Raw genomic sequence first — 15645 nt, 5'->3', positions numbered from 1 at the left:
CTACTGTCAGAAGTTCACTGTAGATATTCATATCTTCCCAGTTGTTCACACTGCTTCTCTACCAGCTTTGAAGTGACATTCCCCTTTTTAGCAGGGTTGGTCCTGTGTCATTAGAGAAACTCTGGATTCTTTCATTGTTGATTCCAAATCTAACAGAATGTGCTTACTTCTTTGTTTATGCATTGGCATTATCATTAAACTTCATTGGTGGGAGAGCTTGCCAGGACTGAACACCAAATGTAAATGGAAGTAGATGTATTGTTGGAAATACTGGTAAACAGTTTCTGCGTGGTGGGGAAGTTACTCTTGTTTTACTGTGAGAGCTCTGAAAGGTGCTTCAGTTTCACTGCCTGAATAACCCATAGGCTGAATCCGAAATTCACATTTTTTGTTAAAATGGCCTTGTTTGTGCCTTTTCCCAGTAGTGATTGTCTGGCTGAGCAGGGACATCCGCTTTGACACCAAGAGTGAGTGCTGCCTGTAGGAGGTTGAAATTGTAGTTTCCGACCTGATTTATAAGTGGTTTATACTTTAACCTTTCCTGTTTAATTGTTAAATAAACTGTTTAATGTTTAAAAAGTAAAATTCTTCTGATAATTAAACCAGTATGCAGGAAAAGCTGAGCACAGCCACATCTTGGCTGAGCCTTTCAGCATGTTCCCACAGTTCAGATCCCAGTTCTTCTATGAAATAAGCTTCTGGTTGCAGAGCACTGTGAGCAGTCACCTTATGATTGTATTTTTATATCCACTTGTCTCCTATTCACAAAAGAGACTGACGAGGTGGTGGGGAACATACTATGGGGAAAAATGCTGGATAATGTTGGGAAGACAGGTACATGGCCTGGCAGAATTTTCCATGTTCTTATTTCTGCTGTTACTGTGTGGATCCAAAACTGGAAGATGATTTATGCAGACCATATGTGCCACCTTGATTTTACATTCTGCTCTGGAATACACCTTGTTTGTGGTGCTCTGACACTCTGGAAATTACAAGGGTCCCCAAATAGTGACAGTCATCAAACACACCTACTTCTAGCTATCAAGAATATCTGGCTCTTTCTCTTTGGCTGTGGGGCACATCACTAAGATCTACACTTAGTTGTAGGTAAAACAGTATTTTGTTTTCCTTTTTACTATAAATAATGCAGCACAGGAGTGGGAATCAAAGGAGTCTGAAGGTAAGTGCTGATGTAAGCTTCTTGCCCTGCAGCAGCCTTCTACAGGTTATTGGGAAAAGTCCTTCCTCTTGCTACATTCAGAACATGTTAGAAAAATCTTGCAACAACATAGCATACCATAATCGGAAAGAGAAGGTGACAGCATGCATCTGACAAATAGCCAGAGTAAGAGGGTGGGTTGCATCCTTTCTGTTTCTGTGATGTGTACAGCATCTTCAAAAGCACGGTAGTAAATTTTTATAGCTGTGAGAGGCAGAGATGAAGACGAATATGTAATTCTGCCTCAGTGCTATGAAGGTTAATATTATGAGCAGCCCATAGCAGAATGGCTGTAGCTTGAAGTAGCAAAACAATGCAAAGTGTTTTTGGGGAGGGGAAAAAAAGTCCCTAATCAAAAAAAAACAAGTACATGTAGATGAAGATCAAAAAGCAAGGCTGTAGATGGTATTCTGGCTGATTAAAAAGTTGCAGTGTTAGTGAAAGGTGTTGAAGTGGGTAAAATAAAAAGCAATTAGTCACCAAGGAGCCTGTGGAAAAGCAAGATACAGATTTGATCAGCCTCAGAGTAGTTCACATGAGAAGATGGGAAAAACAAGTAGGCAAGAAGAAATGGAGATAGGCAATTTTAGGAGCTCCTGAGAAAGGGTAGTGTAAAGGGTCTTGAAAATTGCTGTTGGCTGCTTTGTGGCAGTGTCTTCTAAGCTCATTAGCAAGTTAGTGATGATTTTACTGGCACAGTTACCTTGCTGGATCTTTTGTTGCATTTTGCATGTTTTTTTCTCATACTTTATTGGAAGGGGTTGTTCAGGAATGCTAACTCTTAAAAAAAAAAAAAAATATATATATATATATATATTGATCCCTGAATACTTTCTGCCATGCAGGCATGCTCCAGAAATGGCCATCAGTGATTCCATCTGGATTTCTGTGTTTTTTGAGCAGAGGCCTCCATGCATCATATACCCTGCTGTTTATAGAGGTGGCTGTACATATGGCATGGAATCTCAGCCAGGGTTTGAAACTGCCTGTGCTATGCAGGAGAGCCTTAGGATTTGAACTTCATTTATGGAAGTTGTCCATGGGTCTTGGAAATGCCCTGGCTTTCTGTGGCCAGAAGAGATTGCTAAGCATAGAGGCTGGGAAACGGCCAGGTGAGGCACTGGTAGCAGCAGCCTCTGTTATATTAACATAGTTGGGAACACAGCTACCTTTGCTTGCTTTGCTGAACAGTAACTTGTCAACTACCTGAGGTTTCCTTGTGACCCGTTGACAGTTAGGAAGCACAAATGGCCCTTGTTATAACTAATTACTGCATGAAATACACCAGGTAGTATGCATGTCAAAATACTGAGCAATTCAGATGAAAAAGGATCTGATCTGTAGCCTTGAAGAGGGTCCTGTGATTGAGAAAGAAAAGAAATAGTCTTCTAAGATCACCACTCACTAAGATAAGATTTGTACATCTTATACTGACCCCTGATATGTAGACCCTTCTTTCCAAACACATCTCAGAAGAGACATGGAAGAGAAGTGTTGCTCATAGCAAGCAAGCCCGAATGCTTTTTTTTTGGCTCTTACTTCTTATGCCCACAAAAGCAATGGTGAGATTTTTGGTTGTGGTTGAGGGTGTAGGGACACTCTGAAAACTCATGTAAAAGCTCTCTGCAGGCCCAGGCCTGGTGACCCTGGAGTCTTCTGCTTGCCATGTATCTCATAGCTGGAGAAGGAGTCATCTTTTTATGACCAGGGTTAAGACTGCAGAGTAAAACCCAGTGCCTTCAAGGAGGCCACGTTAGGACATACAGGAGCCAACTGCTTTGTTCTGAGCCCTCCAATCAGCTTATATTCAAATATCACTAAAATCAGTGTGGTGACTCCTGTGAAATAAGAGTGGTAGACACCGTCTTATTACATGAAACTTCATTGCTATCACGAGGGTCTTTTCAGCAGCCTCAGCAGAACTGTCAGAAACATAGAAAGGCAGGGCTGACTGACAGTTTCTCTCCTCAAGGTGATCTGTGTGAATACATGTCAAGGAAAATTGACAGCAGCATCTGGAGGGTCATTATCTGGGATCATCTTTTCCTGTGATGTGCAAGCTCTAATAGCTCAAGCAGTTTTCATTAGTCGTTTTTCTACTGCAGTAATTAGACAAGTTTTATGTAGTTTTATGTAGTTTTATGTAGATAAGTTTTATGTAGTACAACTTAGTCCCATCCACAGCCCATGGTCTGGTTCTGATGGCTTGTTCTCTCCTGAATTCAGTGGAGTCTTGCTTTACACACAGCGAAAGTGAGCAGGGTCAGGACAAGGCAAGCTACAAGGCAGCTTGCAAAGGATTTCCCTTGCATGAGAGGAATTGCAGGTTTGACCAGAGCTCCCAGAGCCTGGCTCTTGAAGCTGGGCATAGGCTGATGTAGTTGTTAGGGGTTGGTGCTCCCTGTTTGTAAAGTATAAGTTCAACCAAACTGGTCATGCTCTTGAATCGAGACTCTGTATTATGGTCATGTTCTAGGCACAGTTGGCCTGTTTTCAAGTCCTGCACAGAACCAGCAAATGGGTGCGCACAACCATTGCATGTACATGGGACTTTTTCAGGAGATCACAAACCACTTTATAAGTTCAAGTATTCACTTTGTAGATGAAGCCCAGAAATAGTGACGGATTCCTGAAGACTAAAAAGCTAATGAGAGGCAGAGCAGCAAACTTAACTAACAGTCTTGTCAACTGCTTTGTCGTTTTTTCTAATAGGGGTTTGCAAAAGAACCCAACATTAAACTAACATTTACAGGTGGCTGATTTCGAAATGTAAACATCTAAACTAGCACATTCACTGTTCTGCCTACCATTGACCAACTTTTTGATATGTTTGTTTCCAGGAACACCTGTCTGGTTCTTTGTGAAAATTGCTCCAATTCGAAATGAGCAGGATAAAGTGGTTTTGTTTCTTTGCACTTTCAATGACATAACAGCTTTCAAGCAGCCCATTGAGGATGATTCATGTAAAGGTTTGTCTTTTTCACAATTATATATTTATGTTGCTTCTGTTTCTTTGCCCTGGTCTTGAAAGAACTGAAGTCCTTTAAATATCAAAGAATTAGATGTTAAAATAGTTTGTAGCTATGCCATTGGGGACTGCATTTGTGCAAGGAATGATTGCTGGTTTCTTAAGCAAATTGGCTCTAGCCTGCGCTGGAAAGGGTCATTGCTAATGAAACCCCCAAGTGCTTCGGGAAGCAGAGTTTACTCAGCAAATAGGTGCTGCTCTTCCTTGTAAATTCATTATTAATCCACACTCCAGAGTAGCCTTCAAGGAGTCACAATGTTGCTAAACAGCCTCTTTGATGTCAGAGAGAACTGCAGGGTCTTGGGCCCTGTACAAATTGTGCATGAAACTGAGGAATTAACCCTGTTTGGGTCTAGCAAAGATCTGAATAATTTCATTCTGCCTGACTTGATGTTACTTACCATTATTATGGTATTCCTTACATTAAAGTTCTGGACCAGTTTCCTTTAACACATGTGAAGAGATTCCCATCATCTTAAATTGAATCAGGTTTAAGCTGTCCTGGTGAGTGAAGTAGCATGACTGTGTTTTGCTGTTAACCATTTGCTGAGTTACACCCTGGAAACCTGGAAACAAACTCAGCTAAGGCAGCAGCATGAACTTGCACTTGGGTTAAGATCCTGTCAGAAACAAACCTTTTGTACCCATATGAAGAATTACAGAGACTGGTGTCCTCTGAGGTAAAAAAAGACGTAAGTTCTCCTGTTGTTTGCATTTTTGTAGTATTTAATAATATTTGTAGTATTAAATTAAACAGGAAACTTACTGTGAAGGTGAACTGATTTACATTTATGCTTGAAATGTTATTCTTTAAAAACATAATTTCTCAAAGTGGAAACACCTGCTACCATGAAAAATGAAGTACAGTCTTGACAAACATACCTTCTTCCAGGCTATGTGGGTTATTTTTTTTTCTCTTTTTAATGCTATTTGTTTGGTTCTTCATTGCTTTAATTAAACTAAAAAATTATGTCTTGTGAGAAAGGTTGGGTTTACAGTATTTCCCACCATGCACCCCCCACTTAGTAGTCTTCATTGTATCCTGATGGGGACTGACAGCAAAGATAAATCAGCATGATGCAGTAAAGCTGCCTATGGTTTATTTGCTGGGACAGAAGGCCCTTGCTTCATTTAGTCAGTTGTCAAGCAGAAATTTCATTCAGGGGTGGTAGCTGTGTCTTTTCTCTTTGCTTTCACAGGAGATCCTTAATGTGATAGTGATACGCGCTCTTGTGCAAAGAGTTTTTCCTTCACTTTCAACACAAGGAAACACTGTAAATTTTTTGTTTTCAAGAGACATATGTTGGAGGAAGGGAATGCTAATTTTTTTTTTTAAATCTCCTTTGGGTCTTGAAATCATGCCGTTCTTACAGTGATTGTGCTAATTCTTAGCAGTTCCATATCTAAAGCAATATAAGCCCTAAACCTACACCTAAGTGTACCAACTTGCAGAGGAGTTAAGATGATAAGCAAAATTTCTTCATCTGGCCCATGGAAACTGGCTAAGTGACTAACAGAAGTTGCAGACAGAACTGAATGTATTATTTAGAGGCCACGGATTCATAGCTCTGTACTCCTTCCCTGAGTGCTATGTCTTTATGTACAGAAGGGTTCATGCACTAAATGAGTCTTCCAAATATTGTTTCTGAATCTCCTAAAATTAATGAATTTGCACCAGTTTCATGCTGGTAGAGAGTTCTCTGTTGCTGTATACACAAATCAAACACAATATAAATGAAACTGCACATTCTGTTCTAAACCTCAATTTATCCTCAATACCTTTCTTCTATAAATTACTTGCTACAGACTAGCTTTGGAATTTTCTTGCATGCATCTCAGGAGATGATACTGTACAGTCATCTGATGGCTAGATCAGGAATTTCTTGCAAAAGAGCCAAGTTGTCAAAGAATTTTACATGCATGACTATGTCTTTAATATTAGATCTCATTGTGCAACAGTATTTACCACGAGGGGGGAAAAAGGCAGGTATGGAGTGTCAAACAATTGTCTGTAGTGGGCTCTAGGATTCATGGAGGGGAAAAACATTGTTGGAAGATCTTAAAGAAGGTAACATTGTATTAGCTTCTAAGAATCAGTGCTTTTACAGACCTGAGCTTTGAACAGGGCATATTCTTTGTGCTATGTGCAACATTACATAGGAATTTTGTAACATGCTTTTGAAGGATAGCATTTTCATAGAAATGTTTCTCATATTCTAAACCCAAATGAACTCCCAATCTGAAAATCTAAAACTGTGAACATAGATGTATTGTTTAATTGAAACAACTGAAAACTGATAGCTAAATTGATTTATTTTTCCTTTTTCACCTTCAGCTGTTATCAACTATTTTTGTTTTACTGTATTTATATGTGAAATGTTTCCTGTGCATATGACTACTTAATATGTACTAGGCTGCCTGCAAATGCAGATATTTTATTAACATACATGCTATTTGCATAGTTGAAGAGTAGCATAGCATAAAGTATTTAAGTTATTCAAAATCAGTGCCTGTGTGTCTATGTAGAGAAATACATTATGTAGTACAAGAACATGATCAATTTAAAGAGCAACTAATCTGTCAGGCTAAACCTGCCTAGCTGCGGTATATCTTAGTTTCCTATCACATGCTGGCAATTTGATGCATGATTGTTCAGCTGCAAATGATGTAGTGACTCCATGAATGAAAAGTGTTGAGCTCTAATGGCAGGTGTTTGACTTGTACACAAAAATGAATAGGCATCTTTTATCCAAAGGTGACTTATTGATACAGGAGGTCCCAGTACCATTTTTCATTCTTAATATTTTTTTTATTGATAATATCAGACATTGGAAGAGATGAAACAAAATAATTCTAAAGTCATGTAAAAATAACTTCTGATTGTAGTCTTTCTTAATTGATTCAGATAATTTAGATGTTTATTTTATGACTGCCATAGAAGCTAAGTAAATTTGCTTTTAAACGCAGCAACTTTAAAAATAGTGCATTCTAAATAAAACAACTTAAAAATAGTTTGTCAGTGATTGTGATGATATAATATTTTTAAACAGCCTCTTTCCATTCTTCCCCGTATGCTTGCCCCTTTAAAAAAAATCAGGAAAAAATAGGTTTACTTGAGTAGAAGTAGGAAAAACCAAGCTATAGCAGAGCTAAATTTGGCTTGTGAAGTGATAGGTCACCTTCTTAGCTGAATTTTAGAGTAATGCTATATTTGGAATTCATGCATTTTGTCTGTATATGTCTTTTTTTGGTTTGAGCTCTAACACAGCCAGTATGAAATGTTTGAGAATAGTGTATAAAGTGAAGTGCATCACTTTATGAAAACAATTTATGCAGACAAATACAATCTGTGCCTGCACTCTGATTAGCTAGTAAGAAGTTTCCTTGAACAGCTTTTGCATGTAAGAATACAATTTGAACATATTCAGATGCATCTATGCTGCTTTATAGAAGTTTGAAATTATGCTTTGGATCCTAATTTTTGCTTTTGATACTTTTTTTTTTTTTTTTAAATACAAAAAGGTGATTAAATTCAACTTCACTGAATCATATAGGAGAATAGTTTTTAGCCTCCTAGCTATTGTAACTTCCTGTGCTTTGTAGCAATCATCTGCAGAGTTATCTCCTCTGCAGAAGAAGCTTTATTTCATTTTGTGGCTAAGCTGTCCTTTGTGTCACAAGCAGGGCTACACAAAAAATACAGTATTTTGATTGCCTCCATCTTAATTCAGAGAAAACTCCAAATGTTTCCTTTTTTCCTTTTTTTTAAATTTTATTTTTTTCATGTTGCTGCTGTCTGATTTTTTGTTGTTTTTAAAGATGTATTTATATAAGCAGAGCCAGTGTTTGAAATATTTTGATTAAGTTATACTCTACTTTCATCTAGATGAAATGTTTTCTTAAAAAAGGAAACAAATGAAAGGGAAGTGGTGAGTATATTATGAAACTTTGGTATGCTTTCCCAGTCCAGATGGAAAAATAAGACAGTTTTAGTCATGAAGTTTCAAAGGCAAGAAGCATTAAGTCTGCAGAGAGGCATGATGAATGTAAGCAGGAATCTTTGATGTGCAAGAAAACAAAGGTGGTTTGAGTGGAGGCAAGAACTACTAGAATCCTGATTTACTCACATTTACACAGTTCTATGTGAACACAAGACCCATGAACAAATGAGCTTATTCTCTAACAAGCAACGGCTCCTTGTTCTAACTCTAGGGATTTCGTACGTCATGGAACAGCAACTTGGTAACAAGGGTTGTGTAACTGCCACGCTTCCTAATGTTTGAATTTGAGTCATCATGATCAAATTGAGGAGAGTGGTAGGAAACAACTACCTACAAATCAATAATAAATGTTGTTGTGGATTGAGTATCAACAGATCATGCTCACCTCAAAATACCGAAAATTGGTTTCTTCAACTTAAGGGCACTGTTAAATGAAGCTTCATCCCTTAAAGAAGAGAAATCTTGATGAGTTAAACATCACATCACAAAGATTTATTTCAATGCCACATTTTCCCATGAAACAAAGCCCAGGGGACAGCTTTTGTCCCTGTTCTAGGCATCTTGTCTTCTTGGGTGTTTATAAGAGCAGTTTCTATTCAGTTTTTTGCACTTAAATGATGGAAAACTGAAAGAGCATCATGGAATGCAGGACTCTGAAATCACTGCTTTTAATCTTGAAGGCTCTTCATTGTTTTGAAACTGAAGATGTTTTAGTGCCATCTCATTGCTTTGTCCCTGCATGATGCTTTATGCAGAACTGAAAAAGGAGACCAAACAATGATAAAAATGGGTTAGAATCAAAGACAGAGGCACAGGCAAGCACAACCATGGGACTGACATCTAGCTTTGTTTGGTTCCTGAATTCCAGGCTTCTTCTTGTCTTCTCTGCTATGTGAGCTCTTGTCTGTTTGAGGAATATATACATCTATAAAAGAATCACCTAGGGTCATTAGGTTTCAATTTAATTTATATCTTCTCTGTTTCTAGAGGAAAAGAATGGATGTAGGGATATAGATATTGCTTGAATTGAAAGAGAACTCTTAATCCATATCATCTGGTCCCCCTGTCCTAGCAGGACTAACATGAATATATTCTTACACCATTCTGAAACCTACTTTCTTGTCTGGGAAAGCTCCACCTTCCTATAATCAGCTCCATGTTCGCTAGGTTTTAATGTTTATGTTCTGTTCTGTGGCTTAAATTCCTTATTTGACCTGTCTTCACTGAATTAAATATCTGACTTGCAGTAGGCTCTGTCTGTCCTTAGGCTTCTGGAAAAAAAATTGCAATAAAATCAACAAATACTGCTGTCTTTTCAAGCAGTATTGGAGAAGTTATCATTCAATAGGATTAGTAAAGGCATTCTCTGTCATTTTCATTTTCCTATGCCACAATCTGCAGGTCTACTATAATTATACTTTGAAGTGCCCATATTTTTATCTTCCTTCAATAATAATAATAATAAAGGCAATATAGGGAGGAGCGTGTTTTATCCTAAAGATGAAATTCATACACCTGGGACATTTGCATGGTGTTTCAGTGCCTGGTTTCAGACATATCATCACACAGTGGCATGTGCATCTCCAAGCTGGGCTCCCATGTGCTATACCCAACGTAGGGAGAGAGTTAGGGTACGTACTCTCAGCCTGCCACTTTCAGATCAGCACTGGTTCAGAAAGCGAGCTAAAAAGTCTCTTACCTGCAACAGTGCTATTTTTTTCTGATGAGAGTTTGGAATATATGGTGAGAGATCTAATGTTCATGGGAACAGTTCTTTGGTGCACCATTTAGGCACACACAAATGAGATTTGCAGCATGTAGGGCTGGGGAGGTGCTCATGAGGGATGCTGAGGATAGAGGAATGGGTTAAGCTTTACCTTCCAAAAGGAGATGACTCTTGGGAAGAGGGGGAGGTACCCAGAGTAGCTCAGCCTTCATAGCCACAAATCATGCCGCAGTTTGGCAGTGCTTTTGTGCAAGAAGGCTCAGGTGAGGTGCTCCATTTCCCCCCGCGCTGTTTGTGTGTGAATAGCCTTATTCTTAGAAAACTCGTTGACAGGAAGAAAAACCACACTGAAAGTTTGCCCTCAGATTTTGAGCCAAATTTTGAATCTTGCAGGAATACGCCCTACCCATCAGTCTGTTTCGATGTTAGTTAGTAAAAGGGGGTGTCTATGTCAGCTGGCATTAAAATCGTTATGTGTCCGGTGAGGGAGGCGGGTTTCGAGTTCCCCCGTGGAGCTGGAGCTCCGAGGGTTTGCTTGGCCGTCAGGGCTGCAGCGGCGCGGCTGCGCTTCAGCACCATGGCCAGCACCCGGCGCGCCGCCCGCCGCCGTTGTGTCACCTGGGAGCGACTCCCGGCCGGCCGGGACAGGGGCCCGCAGGGTCGGGGCAAGCCCAAACACGGATACAGGCTGGGCAGAGAAGGGGCTCAGAACAGCCCTGAGGAGGACTCGGGGGTGTTGCTCGACATAGGCCAGCAACGTGTGTTTGGAGCCCAGAAAGCCAGCCGTGGCCTGGGCTCCATCAAAAGAAGTGTGGCCAGCAGGTCGAGGCAGGTGAATGTCCTCCTCTGCTCTCGTGAGACCCCGCCTGGGGTGCTGCGTTCAGCTCTGAGGCTCCCAACATACTGACATGGACCTGTTGGAGCAAGTCCTGTGGAGGACCGCAAAGATGATCAGAGGGCTGGAGCACCTGTCCTGTGAAGGCAGGCTGAGAGAGTTGGGGTTGTTCGGCCTGGAGAAGGCTTTGGAGAGACCTTTCAGCAGCTTTCCAGTACCTAAAGGGGCCTACAGGAAAGCTAGGGAGGGGCTTTTTACAAGGGCATGCTATGATAGGACAAGGTGGAATGGCTTCAAACTGAAAAAGGGTGGATTTAGATTAGATATAAGGAGGAAATTCTTCACTATGAGGGTGGTGAGGCACAGGAGCACATTGCCCTGAGAAGTTGTGGATGCCCCATCCCTGAAAGTGTTTAAGTGTTGGACGGGGCTTTGAGCAGCCTGGTCTAGTGGAAGATGTCCCTGCCCATGGCAGGTGGTGTGGAGCTAGATGATCTTTAAGGTCCCTTCCAACCCAAACCATTCTAGGATTTACCTTTCTGAAAATACACAGGTGCTGGCAGCCTTCTCCTGTGGTCCTTCAAAACAGGCAGAAAACATAGTAGTGCTGGCCCATAAGTTCTGTGAAAGCAAAGTTTTAGGCTGGTGGAAATCACTGGAACTGTGTTGGCTGTGAAAAGACTGGTCTGGTTTATATCAGCTGAAGATTGGCCTTTAAAAATGGTTTCTCTTGGCTTTACTGGGAAGGCAGTAAGGCTTTCAAGCCCTAGCTTATCAATTATAGTTGGATTTCTTCATGTACAGTAGAGAAATAATATTCTTTATAAATGTATCTTTAAAAAAAACCCAAAACCATCAAAACCCACCACCTTCCTTGGAAATGTGTTGTGAGAAATCAAATGCTTTGGGTCAGGTTTGTAACAAACTGACCTCACTTGAGGTTCTGTCATGTTCATTTATTTCTCTGAGAAACAGTCCTTTAGTATAGTAGCTAATCTTACATGGGTTTGTCAGGAAAAATCTGGCTTCCTGGATGGAAATCATTCAGTTTACTTGTTGCTGAATACTGCCCACAAGTGTTGGCTAATTCTACTCAACTTGTCTATTAAATTACTGGTGACAGACTTGCTTTAAAACATGCTTTAAGGCATAAGAAAATACTCAATTTTATTCTTGGTTGTGAAAAGGTCTTGATGAATTTTGTCCTTCTCTTTAACAAATGCACCATTTTGCATATTTGTATAGGAGAAAATGCTAAGCGCTTTTCAGGTATGCCCTGGAAGATCTTGTTCAATACTGGATCCATGTAATTTGCTTATTTTTTGTGCCCACCTCTCAAATTACCAAATATGTTCCTGCACTCTATCAAAGTGAGATGTTGAGCAAGGTTGTGTTCAAAGTACTGGGCAGTATTTTAACCACTCATATTCCTCTTCTTGTTATGGATCACTTGCAGGCTAATCTTTGGACTGGTTTTTAAAAACAGTCACTGCTAAAAGTATCACCATTCCTTTTGGTGATAAAACCATAATGTGGAGGGAACTTTTTCCAGAACCAGGTTCTTATTAAGAACTGAATCTGCAAAGTGCTGAGCATGGTCAGTTGGAGCAGGAGGTGAGACTGCTCAACAGTTCACAGGTGGTGGTAGCATTTTTCAAAATTGGGACTAAATGCACTGATACTTTCAGAGGACCAGAAATATCCAGATGTATACTCTGCCTGACTTCCTGTTATGGCAACGTACTGCTCATAAGGTTATAGTTGTGACTAGCTCTTGTGACTGTCATTCAACGTTTTCTACTCTGAAAGACATTTGAAATGACTGTAAAAAATATTCTGAATTAAAATGCAGCATATGACTTCTCTGCCAGAAGCTGTTAAATGTTTTATTAGAGTTTGAGAAAATCTATTTGTATGTTTCTGCCTTCTGTTTAGAGAGGATAAAATTAATGATTTTGTTTTGCTTTGTCTGCTCTGCTTTTTATTATTTTATGTATATTTCTTTGCTAACACCAGATCTATGCTTGATAAATCTGAGGCCAGATTCACTTCTGTTACAGGCAACTGTAATTTTCATTCTGCATGATCTCAGTCTTACATCTTGATTAATCTGGAGGGTCTTCTGAAGTGCTGTGAGATCCAAATCTCATTGGATTTAATAGAATATTATTGTAAAGTGGACATTTATCTGTACAAAAGATGCAGTTCATCTAACAGCACTCTTGTACAGCTATTGAACACAAAGTCACTGCAGTCATGGGTTTTGTTACTTTACCACCCTGGCACGTATTTTGTGAGTTGCTTTTATATGGTAGTTGGTTAAATTATACTCCCTTGTGGCCAGCATTGAAGGAGATTGCTCTGTCTTAACTGTTTTGGTGTGTGTGTGGGGTTTTTTTTGTGTTTTTTTTTTTTTATGTTTATGAGGGGCTGTATGTGGTACACTTGCAGCTTTTTTTGGTAATGTATATAATTTTGCATGTTTTCTCAAGGTTGGGGAAAGTTTGCTCGCTTGACCCGTGCCCTCACAAGCAGCCGAGGTGTGCTGCAGCAGCTTGCTCCCAGCGTGCAGAAAGGAGAGAACGTTCACAAGCATTCGCGACTTGCTGAGGTAACGTTTTCTTTCCCTGAGAGGCCATAAAGAAATGTTTTTAGACTTTGTGGGTATGTTGCCTCTGCGTAAGCCAAGCACTGTCTTTCCCTTGCCCTGGGAATATGAACCCTGATGGCAGGCATGGGAGCTCAGAAAATGGCACATATGCTGTGAAATGTGTCTCGTGACAATGGAATGGGAACAGGTGTCCAAAACACTTTAAGTAACCTAATTGCAGTGTTGTGTTCCATATCTCAGCCAAGTTTTATAATGGCATTATTATTAAAGTAATACTTTCTTGTTTAGTTTCCATTCTTTTGAAGATCTCAGTGTTAGTAGGATCTTGGACTATTCACATGTATAAAATTGCAGGCTAGTACAGAAGGAAATTCTGGAGAATCCTTGGCACTGGTTCTCTGCATTTGTGTCTAGTTCCTTTTCAGTGGGATCCCAGTCCTGCTTTAAAACCTGGTTAAAACATACTTTTGAATTACTGGTTTTATGGACAGAACAGCTATGAGATGCCACAAGCAATGCTGCAGACAGATTAGGAAAACGAAACCTTATGATTAAGTAGACTCTCAAAGTTTTGAGAAAAGCTCCAGGCAGAGAAGGCTCCTTGAAGTACTTAGGGTTTTAGGGCTTTCACCACAAGGGGGAGAGACACTCCTGTTTCCTCTAGCTGTCTCCTGGGCCAGTAGCTGGGTCTCCCTGGCATAAAAATAGCTTAAGGAAAGTCTTGATGTGGTGTTAATGACAGCATGGCCAATGTAACACGTCACTGCTGTTTTCCCTTTTGCTGTGAATGCCGTGGCAGCAACAGCTGTGACTCTTGTTGAGAATTTTTAATCTTCCTGTGTAGCTGGAGTTATAAACTATTGATGGGTTCCATGGAGTCTCCATATAGGCAGTTAATTTTGCCCTGTATACATCTTAGTTTCTATGCAAAATAAATAGTGCCTGCCCAGGGCTGTACTATTGTCACGTGACGATGAAATTCCCATGAGCAGGAGCTTGCCTGTTCAGTACTTAGTACAGGTGCACTCAAGAATGGAAAACTGTTTTCTGTTGGAAGTACAGAAGTAACATAGATCATACTAGCACAGGGGAGGGGCAGACATTCACGTGGACATTATACTGTAGGAATACCATGGGTTTATCATACGTTCACCCTGAGGTTGCTTTACAGTCGTGGAATTTGGAATAGTCTCCCTCCTAATCCTATTCAACTCTTGGCATCAACTAATCCTTCTTTCTCTTTAGATGACTACCCTTGAGTTTTACTTCATGCTAAAATGTAGGCAGTGGAATGTAAGGCAAATGGTCTGAGGTTATTCTGTTTGGCTCAGTGAACCTCAGTCTGCACCTAAGTGACTATGCATTACTGAAACTTCTTGCAAACCAATGTGCTCAACAAGTCTTTGCAAGTATTCTAACTGGCACAGCCAGCTGATTCATTACAAATAATAAAGGGCAAGTGTATAGTTTACATGTCTGAAATGAGTTTCTTTAATTGCCGACTGAATATTGCAGTCATTATTTTAAAAAGAACATTAGCCCCAAGATGTTAGGTACCTTGTATATCTGCTGTAATTCCACTTAAGTCAATAGAACTACACTGGAGAAAAGCAGAGTGCAGATAATCATATAGACAAGCCCACTTTTCTTCCTTTGAAGACATGGGGTGCCAGGCTTCTTATTCTAGAAAGATCTCTTGATAATATTGAACATGGGATCTTCTAATTCCCTGTTGTATTTTCAAATCTTTTCCTTTCTCCCACTTCGTTTCTGTGGTAGCCTACTTAAAATCTTAAGTTCAAATTAAAATTTGTTCTTTCTTTTCCTACTCACTATGGCATTTCACATCAATCCTGTTTGCTTGAGAAGGCTCTTCATTTATTGGAATGTTACTTGTGTTGCCCTTGATTCTTTATTGCTTACATTTTTGAGTATCTGAGGAGCCAGTTTTTGTCCTAGAACCCGAGTGGGGCAAAGTGTTGTACAAATACAAATCAGAATCCTGCCACAAAACCTTACGATTTCTTTTCTCATTTATGAAATATTAGTTTAAGAAAGGTGTTAGTGACAAACTACTTGTTTTATCACAGGCCATAGATAATACAAGCAGTGAGGGTTAAGCCTCAATCTCTGACTTTTCCTGGTATGTGTAGGTTTGGGGTTTTTTTAGCTTGACTTCTCTAATGGCAGTCATGTAACTCTGAGGAGTACATTTTGCAATATGA

The 15645-nt window shown here is 39.8% G+C and overlaps 1 protein-coding gene across 1 annotated transcript in view; it reads left to right on the top strand.

Moving 5' to 3' along the window:
• Positions 1-15645, top strand: part of KCNH1 (potassium voltage-gated channel subfamily H member 1) — a 187427-nt gene that overhangs the window by 20093 nt on the left and 151689 nt on the right. The window contains exons 4-5 of the mRNA XM_055816592.1: positions 4060-4188; positions 13302-13420. Of these exons, the coding sequence (XP_055672567.1) occupies positions 4060-4188; positions 13302-13420 (248 nt within the window). The remainder of the gene's footprint in view (positions 1-4059; positions 4189-13301; positions 13421-15645) is intronic.

Source organism: Falco peregrinus, chromosome 11 (assembly GCF_023634155.1).
Source record: "Falco peregrinus isolate bFalPer1 chromosome 11, bFalPer1.pri, whole genome shotgun sequence".
NCBI lineage: Eukaryota > Metazoa > Chordata > Aves > Falconiformes > Falconidae > Falco > Falco peregrinus.
The sequence above is the reverse complement of the archived record's forward strand: the minus strand, read 5'-3'. Positions and strand labels throughout refer to the sequence as shown.